This window comes from Saprolegnia diclina, assembly GCF_000281045.1.
Source record: "Saprolegnia diclina VS20 unplaced genomic scaffold supercont1.2, whole genome shotgun sequence".
In the NCBI taxonomy this organism is placed as follows: domain Eukaryota; phylum Oomycota; class Saprolegniomycetes; order Saprolegniales; family Saprolegniaceae; genus Saprolegnia; species Saprolegnia diclina.
Window position 1 is genome coordinate 463657 of NW_008246069.1, and position 9157 is coordinate 472813.

The 9157-nt window shown below is 57.0% G+C and overlaps 4 protein-coding genes across 4 annotated transcripts in view; all 4 read right to left on the reverse strand.

The window, feature by feature from the left end:
- Positions 1-9: 9 nt before the first annotated feature.
- SDRG_00765 (hypothetical protein) lies at positions 10-1848 on the reverse strand (the record flags this gene model as incomplete). The annotated part of the gene is made up of 7 exons (XM_008606257.1): positions 10-251; positions 293-538; positions 587-686; positions 734-926; positions 985-1220; positions 1275-1386; positions 1439-1848. 7 exons carry the CDS (start codon positions 1846-1848, stop codon positions 10-12), a joined length of 1539 nt encoding a protein of 512 aa, XP_008604479.1.
- Positions 1849-2979: 1131 nt separating this feature from the next.
- On the reverse strand, positions 2980-4149 carry SDRG_00766 (hypothetical protein). Its single transcript, XM_008606258.1, has one exon. The coding sequence runs from the start codon at positions 4119-4121 to the stop codon at positions 3093-3095; it is 1029 nt and encodes a 342-aa protein (XP_008604480.1). The 5' UTR covers positions 4122-4149; the 3' UTR covers positions 2980-3092.
- A 452-nt stretch (positions 4150-4601) lies between these two features.
- Positions 4602-6618, reverse strand: SDRG_00767 (hypothetical protein). Its single transcript, XM_008606259.1, has one exon. It carries the CDS (start codon positions 6580-6582, stop codon positions 4630-4632), a length of 1953 nt encoding a protein of 650 aa, XP_008604481.1. The 5' UTR covers positions 6583-6618; the 3' UTR covers positions 4602-4629.
- Positions 6619-7486: 868 nt separating this feature from the next.
- Positions 7487-9157, reverse strand: part of SDRG_00768 (hypothetical protein) — a gene marked incomplete at both ends in the record, with an annotated part of 4081 nt that continues 2410 nt past the window's right edge. The window contains one exon of the mRNA XM_008606260.1: positions 7487-9116. Within this exon, the coding sequence (XP_008604482.1) occupies positions 7487-9116 (1630 nt within the window). The remainder of the gene's footprint in view (positions 9117-9157) is intronic.

Sequence of the window (9157 nt, forward strand, 5' to 3'; positions counted from 1 at the left end):
CTGGAATTTCTACGCTACGATCGCGAAAAAGGTGGCAATGGCGACCGAGAGCAGCGCAACAGACGTCGTCGCCGCCGCGTTTTCGCCCGTCGTCGTCGAGTTGCCGTCCTTCCCGTTGGAGCTGCCGCCGGACGCGCCGCTCACAAGCTTCTTCTTGGGGGCGGCCGTCGCCACTTCGAGGGTCAACTTTTTCTTGTTGGAGGCGCCGCCGTTGCACACAGGTTGTGCGTTTGAGCAGCCGAGGATCGGAACTAGCATCGCGTGAGAGATGTATCTACCAAGGAAGGAGTACCCTTGGGCGTCGGCGGCAAGTCGACGGTCGGAAAGTCGGCCGGGCACGTCATCACCGTCGACCGCGCCGGCGTGAACGCGTCCTTCTTGATAGTCGACGGCTTGGTTCCAGCGTACGCTTTCGCAAGGTTGTCGAACTCGGGGTACTTCTTGTAGACGCACGGGATTGTCTCGTGGTCGCAGTTGTCGGGCGTAAAGTACCCGATACCATACCGACCGGCGTCCTTCTTGGCATACGGCGGTGTCGCTATTGACAGCGATGAGACATGTGTAGAAAAGACTAGGGAGAACACACCCGTCTTGTCGATGAGGTTGGCCTTCTCGACGCTGTACTCGAACGCGTTGCCGCCCGAGACGTACTCGGTCATCTCAGCTTCTTCGTTCATCCATTTTGCCTATCGGGTCCATTGAGCGTCACGTCGAACGTCGTAGACATGCTTACGTCCAAAAAGGTGCGCTGCTGCTCAATGTTGTCGATCGTGTTGGTGATATCGATGCAACCAAACTCGCCAAAGACGATCGGACGCGAGTAGCCCGCCTTCTTGTAGTCCCCCACAAGCTTTTGCAGACCCTTGGAGTCGGCGTACGACATGTGCGTAGTCGGGTCGCACTCGACGTACGGGTTGAAGCCGATCCTATCGACAATATTGCGTCAGCGTCTAGTCTAGAGCTATAGAGCCGATCGAACTATACCATTCGGCACGGGTGTTTTCGTCGTTGTTCTTGAGACAGTCGTAGTAGCCGAGCCAGGACGCACGCGGGTGCGACGGCGTGTCAATGTCGGCGTTGTCGAGACCGATCGGCACCTGACGCACCGAGCCCGCGCACGTGTCGCCGTACGCACGAACGTCGCGAATGAGGGCCTTGACGCACGGCGCCGATTTTTCAATCTTCTTGCCCAAGTTGTTTTCATTGCCGACACTGAAACCCTAACCACAAACATGGCGTTTATACCCGACACGATAACACAAGTAACAACGTACGAGCACGTTGTCGTAGACTGCAAACGCGTTGTAGATCATTTGGGCGCGCGTAAAAATTTCCGGCGAGTAGCACGTCGGCGCGGGCTCATCGAGAATGTAGCAGCCAGGGCAACTACAAATATGAGATTTTAGTTCAACAGACTAGGAAATAGGGGAGGACGTACACAGCCGACATGCCCACAAACACGTAGATGCCCATTTTGCTGAGCTCGCACATAAACTTGTCGTGGGATTTGGTCGGGTCCACCGCGTACATGCGCAAGGTGTTGACGCCGAGCGCCTTGAGTTGCGCGAGCTGCGGCCGCCAAATCGACTCCATCTCGTCCGTGAACCAGTCGACCGAGTTGGCGTCAAAGTTCTTGCCCGTGTTGGCGCGCGGGTAGAAGCTAATGCCCTTAATGCGGAACTCGGCGCCCGTGACGCCGTCAAAGAACTTGTAGCCCTTGATGACGAGCGGGTTGAGCCACCCGGCGCCCGTCGACGCCGTGCTGTTGGCCGTCGCGGGGGTGCCGAGGGCCGACTGCGCGGCTACGGACGTAGCCGCTGCAAAAGCAAGCACGCTGGAGAGAAGCATCAGACAAATGCAAATGAGAAATGAGCCACCCTGGGCAAGACGATCACGCCGGCGTTACGGACCGCCGTCGCACGCGCGCAATGATTGGTGTAACTGTAGAAGCCAGTTTACGCGTGCTGCCCCTATGCCAGCCCGTGTTGCAGTCGATACATTCTCTATATGTATTCGGTACCCTGCTGCGCCTGTCGAACGACGCAAGAGACGGACGTGGTTCTGCTGCTGCCCAGTATGCTACCATACAGTCGATGAATCGAATGGTTTTGGGGACTCGAATGACAGTGTTTTCAATATGGAATGCATGTCCGAGAAATGCGAGCGAGGTCCATGACCAAGGTACGAGTAGGCTGCGACGATAGTTTGTCCTTGGACACATTGCTCTTCTCCAACAAATATGGACTCGCACGTTGATTCCAAAGCGGTGACTTGCAGGACATGCGTAGTAGAAGAGCGATTCGACCAGCGCGATGTGGGTACGCCGACTGGCTTTCCGCGGCTTTCATAACATCCATCTGTAATGACCGCCGTCCACACCACATTTTGCAAGTTTCCTTCTCGGGAAGAAGAGGTGTGAGCCGTGTCTCGGCGCATTCATGTACTACTAGTATTTTTGGGTCTAGTGTGGAGGAGATGACAAATGTGCCACGTGGACCACAACAGCTGTTTCTATCGTGCGGTGCTGCGCCGCCGAAAAGGCAATCTTGGGGACATTTCGGGAGCGCCTTTGCATCAAATACGCTTTCACTGCAGGCCCAAGCCGCCACGAGGCCTTTGCGTCTCGTATTCGGTACTAGAGAGGATATCAACGAGATACGTTGGCCGCCAGGTGAGGCCTTGAGGAGATGGCTTGCAATGTTGCGATTCCAATATCAACCTTGATTACGGTCCTCCCGGGCTACAGCGTCTAGTCAGCGACCACTGTGGCGACAGCTCTCCATTTGCGAGCAAGTCTCCCGTGGACTTATACGCCTAGAACACAAGATCCGCGACCGTACCTGGAGGCTTCTGCATCTCGTCCGTTGCGGCAGTGGCACCGTCCTTCTACCTCGACACCAAGCGAGCACTTGCGTGGCAGAGTTTTAGCGCTATATTTCCTAGATTACCAGAGCTCAATGCTGCAGTCCAATGTAGTCCTTTGACTTATTTCCCTGTTGCACGAAGCTGGTCGTCCATCCTCGAGCTACTTGTGGAATAGAGGATATATTTAAAGTTATATGCAGCCACGCGCCGATGTGTGAATCGGAGCTTTAGTTGCGGCCGCGCTTTTGGTTGGTCTTGGACCGCGCCATCTTGCCGGGTCGCTTCCCGCCCTTGGGCGCTGCGTTCCGCTTGCCGACGCCCTCGTTGTTGCGCGAGCGGCTAAAGGACGACATGTCGTTGGTCGACTTTTTCGAGTTTTTCTTGTCGGCGCGGGTCTTGCCACCCGAGCCCCACTTCTTGTTGGCCACCTCGCGCTTCTTGTTGACCTTGGGGCGCTTGGCGTCACGGCCGTCGTCGCCGTCGCGCTTGCGCTTGTTGGCGGCGCCGTCGAGCATCTTGTCAAAGCTGCCATCGTCGTCTTCGACAACAGTACCGCCCGAGTTGTTGGTGTTTTTCCGCTTCTTCCACTGCTTGACCGCGTCGAGCGTGTCGTTCTTCTCCTGGAGGCGCTGCTTGGTCTTCTGCGTCTGGAGCTCCTTCGCCACCTTCTTGTGGGCCTGCGACTTCTTGCGCTCTTCGACGGCCGCAATCTTCTTTTGCTCGTAAATGAGCTTGTCCTTGACACGAGCCATATGCGCGTCCGACTTGAGCATCTCAGCAAAGTAGTCGTCCGGGCGCTTGTACGGCAGCTTCTCCTTGAGGAGGCGCGCCTTGGCGTCCTTGACCGACGCAAGCGTCTGGTTGTAGAAGGCGACTTCGCGCTTGAGGTCGTCGTGGGCGTTCGAGAGCTCCAGCGGCACCTTGCACGTGTCGAGGGTTTCGGTCCACGCAAACTTTTGCTTGAGGTCGAGGTCGTTGGCAAGGCGCAGCATCGCGTCCTTGTTGTAGATGGCCGAGGTTTCCGCGGCCGCCTTGGACTGCATCTCCTCGACAAGGCGGCGCTCAATCTCCTCTTCGTCGTCTTCCTCATCCTCGTCGTCATCATCGTCATGCGAGTCGTCGTCGCGGCGCGCCGACATGACAGGCGTGTGGAGGATCTCCATCTCGCTCGCGGCTTCGGCGCTCACGAGCTTGGAGACGCTGCGGCCGACGACCGCAAGGCTGTCCTTGGCCTTCTTCGAGCCCTTCTTCGCCATCTTCAAGTATACGAAAATGACATTCGCCGAAATTGCACCAATCGGCCCGTTCAACCAACCATTCGTATTGGAGCGCTCGGAATCCGCGGCAACGATTGGCCCATTCAAGATCTAACGAGCCAATCCACAGGCGTTTTATCCGAATCCATCCGGATAACGGGGTTTCAGCAACAATGCATCGGGCCAAGCGGCGCGGTGCGGGCGAGCGACGTGCAATGACATTCTCTCCTGGCGCGGCTGCAGGCTGCACTTATGACCAAGAAGGTATATTCTTGCTTGCGGTCTACAACCTGTCTACCTAGCGCAAGACGCTGTATAGCGAGGCCTACCGACTCGAATCGCGGGGCGTAGGGCAGTACGACCCACGATGCCAGGTCCGCAGAGCTCAACCCGGAGCGACATACACGACACCAACCTCGCACCAGTGCTATATTAGAGCTACTGGGTTCGTAGGCTGCTTTTGTGTCCCAAAAGTGTTTAACGCAAGTTTACCATCACATTATCGAGTTTACCCGACACATGACCCACGCGTAAAGGTAAACTGCTTGGACGGCGCAAGGCGACAGGAACTGGGCGGCTGAATGTCGTTGCTTTTGATTTGCCCGAGGATCTTGGGTGCATACGGTCTCCAGCGGGGCGGCAAGAGCGCTGCAAGGAAGTCGTAGACGCTCACGAGGCACAAGACCCCGTCGTCGTCGTTTTTTGCAGCAGCTTCCGTGAGCACGCGGCGGGTCGCTGGCTTAGCCGCCAACGCGACAAAGCCCAAGCGGGCTACCATGCTCGGCTTGCAAAAGAGTCGATGGCCAATGCGCACCGTGTCAGCGGCATCGAACGGCAGCGTTGTCGTCCAGTGCGGAGCGCCACAGACCTTGATGAAGACATTGTCTTTGGTCCAGTTGGCGTCAAGAAGCCACTTGTCACTAAAGAACCGCAACTTGCAGACGCCATAGACCACACTCGCAATATAGCAAACCGCGAGCCATCCAAAGATGGCGGGTAATACACCATTGATCGCAGGCGGAATCGCAGCGGTAGCATACGCACCGCATGCACAGTCTTGCCCGTCCAAGTGCAATGTGAGGATGTTGGATACAGAGGCCAGCATATCTTTGTACATTGTGTCGTGCCGAGGTAGCAGATCAAAGAAGAGGGCGAGAAGCCCGGCGTACAAGAGCACCGAAGCAGAACTGGGTACGAGTCGATAGCGCAGCAGTGCGCGTGGACTCGGAATCGACGAGACAAAAAAGCTAAGCCACAATATACCCCACGCAAAGAGCATGGCGACGACGACGACGGCGCAAAACCACACCACTTCACCATATGTCGACGACGCGTCATAGAGCCGGCCAACATCGATAAAGATGGCGGCAGGGTACGCGGTGGCGACGCCGATACCGAGAAGCCCACGTCGGCGCTCCAAGCTCGAGATGAAGTCATAGGTGAGCACCGGCTTGTGCTGCAGGACGCCACGGACCCCTTGGAGCGTCGTGATGATGTCGGCCGAGCACCCAATGAGCGTCACCGCCACCAAGATCAAGTGCAGCAACTCAATCTCCAACGCATTCGCGACCGAATGTCCACACGCCTTGCCCGTGACGACAGCAATTTTCGAATACTCACCATAGCACCAGCCTGGCTGGCCTTGCACCTTTGTTGATACGTCGACGATCTGTGCCGTGCACGACGCTTCGATACCGTAGTGCGCACCGAGCGGTGTCGAGCGCAAAATGGCGTTGGCACCATCCGCATACGACTGCGAGCTCCCATCGACACCGACGAGGACACGCGCGACGTCGTCAACGACACGCGTTTCAATGTCGTCGCTGTCGACAAACATGGTCGTTTGGTTCATTGACGCGTCTGCAAAAACCGTCAAAAGGTACGCGCCTTGGGGGTAGACTTCGTCGACAGTAGCGCCTTCGAGGAGAACAAGACCAGCGATGGGCTGACCTCCGTGTTTTGGGTTGCATTCTGGATAGCTGTTGTAGCCCATGAGCAGCTGGACCGACGCAGAGGACTTGTCATTGCAGCCGACGACGCACGTTGTGACGTAGAGCGTTGATGCCGGCGGGACATCAAGGAGGTGTGCGAGCTGGTTGCCGGTTGCGATCCACGCAGCGGGCGTCGCAAGTAAGCTCCACTCGTCACGCGAGCACGAGTTGGGGGCAAACCCACTCGACGTCAGACGACACGTCTGCGAGAGCGGGCGATAGACGTCGTTCGCCGCGCTATAGAAGAGGAGCCGTCGGTTCAATGCGCCAGCACCTATCGCGACGAAGCTTGTCGACAACGAGAACGAGACTGAGATGTAGGCCGTGAGGTTAGCGAGGAGCCGTGACCAGACTTTGAACGAGGCGCGCTTCTTTGCGTCGGTGGACGGCGTGGCGTAGGCGCGGGTGCCACTGGAGAACCACGAGGCGCCCAGCGTACTAGTAGCGGTGTGCAGCGCGCTGTGGGGCATCGGCGGCGTACCAAGCGATTCGAGTGTGAGCCTGCGAAACCGCATTGTGATAACAATAGACAATGCTGCAACGTCCACGACACCAGTGCAAAATAACCTCACCCAGTAGCTACGAAACGGCGTTCGATTGCTCGTTTACAGCCGCTCATTCGTGGTATTTCCTGGTGGACTCCTAAATGACTACTGCGCCACAGCACAAACAATACACATGTATCTGCGTCCTTGCTGTTGTCGGCTGCAATCATTATTTTTCGAAAACAATTGTGATTTGGTGGTTTCGTGATGCGACGGATCGAACCTTGTTGTAAGGACACACTGGAGGCTTAGAGAGTAGATACGAACTATGAGGCAAGTCCAAAAGTGAATTACAAGAGCTCGCGAGGAGAAGCGCGAGCTCGCTTAGACTTCGGCGCTAGCCGCCGAGCTAACAACCAACCGAGTAACCGGTGGTGGCCTTGAGCTGTCGTGTCCATGGCTCACCTGCGGACACGCGAACCGATCTTGACAGCAGTTGTCCGTCTTGGATGGCGGTTACCGCGGTCAGTCGTTACAGTAGTACTATGTTGTGGCGTCCATTAAAGTCGCTTTTGCTGTGGATCCAACACACTTGACTGTACAATTTTACAGTACTAAGAACTTAGCGCCTGCGACTGCTTTGTATCATGTTGGCTGCTCAATCGTATGCTCCCTGTCGTGTGCTAGCGCTCGTCGGCAAGGCGTCGTAAGGCACCATCGGCTCTGGATATGCTGGACTCTAGCGACATTAATCTCGGGCGCGTTCCCAACGTCCTCAGTACAGACTTCGTTGAAGGGTCAACATGGACAAATCGTGCAGAGTAGATGCAAGGTATTCAAATTTAGAAAAACGATATTCAACTTCCTGGCAGTGCCTAGGAGTACTTCTTTACCGCTTGGTGTGGTTGATGTACCGGAGCGCGAGCAACGCGAGGAGTCGGAAAAAGAAGATGCAGCCAACGACGACAAGGATGTCCATGAGCGCGTCGTCGTAGTACATTTCGTACGTAAACTCGATGAACTCCTTGACGGTGATGCTGGTCGCATTCATTTGCTGGAGCAAACTCGGCGGCACGTTCTTGAGCGTCTGGCACCCGAGTTGTGTCTTGTCGCCCGTGCATTTCGCCAGTGTCTGCGACGTCAGAATCGCCACCGAGTACTTTGGCGGCACGATCGTGTAGAGCCAGCGGTAACCACTCGGGATCTCGGACGCGATCGGCGTGACACCCATGAAGAGGAAGAAGATCGAGTTGAGGAGGATGCCGGCGAGCGTGGCGACCTCAATCGACGGCATCGCGTACGCCATCATCTGGCCCATGTAGACGTTCATCAAGACCATGAGCGTGAGGTTGAAGCCGTAGTAGACACACGCGCCCACCGACTCGTTCAGACCCACAAACGGGTAGTAAATGGCCGTGAAAACGAACGTCGAGACAATCGAGTACGGGATCTCAACGAGCGTCGCGCCGACAAAGTACCACAGCGAATTGTACGTCTGCGCGGCGCGCTCGCGGTAGAACGACGCGCGCTCTTCGCCAGCGAGCGGAATCACGCTGTTGAACGAGATCAACCCGACAAAGATGGACGTGAGGAAGATCATGCCGACGCCGCCGGTGGCACCCGAGAAGGTCGTAAAGTCGACGACGCGGAAGACGAGGCCAAAGAGCACCGCGAGGAAGATCGAGATGAAGATGCGCGTGTTGCAGTACGACGGCGTGCGCCAGTACACGCGGAAGAAGCGCTGCGTCACCATCTTGAATTGGGTCGACGAGGACGCGGCGCGCTTGTTGGCAAACGTCAGCTCGGGCAACGACGGGTGGACGTTGGCGTGAATCGCAAGCGACGCAGTGAGGTTCCGGCGCTCTTCGGACGCGTTGAAGATCTGCACATAGTCCTTCGGGTGGGCGTTCTTGCTCTCAACGCCAGCGCCAATGACCTCGAGCATCCACGTCGCGGGGTTGGCCTCGTCGGAAAGGGCTGGCGTGTCGGGAATCGCCTGGAAGTACTCGATCAAATGGCTCGCTTTCGCGCCGAGGTCGCCAAAGAAGACGGTCTCGCCGCCGCGCTTGAGGAGGAGGAGCGAGTCAAACATCTCGAACACCTCGGCCGATGGCTGGTGGATCGTGCAGACGACCGTGCGACCTGTTGAGGCAATCTTGCGGATGCCGGTCATGATGATCTTGGCCGAGCGCGCATCAAGGCCGGACGTTGGTTCATCGAGGAAGAGCACAGACGGCGCGGCCGCGAGCTCGACACCGATCGTCAAGCGCTTCATCTGCTCGACCGACGCGCCGCGGATGATCTTGTCACCGAGGTGCTTCATGTCGAGAAGCTCGAGACATTCTTCAGCAAATGCCAACTTGTCCGCCTCGGGAATCTCGTCCGACTGCCGCAGCATCGCGCTAAACTGGAACGCCTCGCGGAACGTTGCTGCTTCCGAGTGGATGTCCATCTGCTCGCAGTAGCCGGTCGACCGGCGGATCGCAAGGTCGGTGGCCGGGTACCCGTTCAAAAGAATGCTGCCTTCGATCTTGCCGCCCGTCTTGCGACCGGCAATGAC

Excerpts from the sequence above, each read along its gene's own strand:
- SDRG_00766 (XM_008606258.1), bottom strand. The coding sequence starts at position 4,121 with ATGGCGAAGAAGGGCTCGAAGAAGGCCAAGGACAGCCTTGCGGTCGTC.
- SDRG_00767 (XM_008606259.1), bottom strand. The coding sequence starts at position 6,582 with ATGCCCCACAGCGCGCTGCACACCGCTACTAGTACGCTGGGCGCCTCG.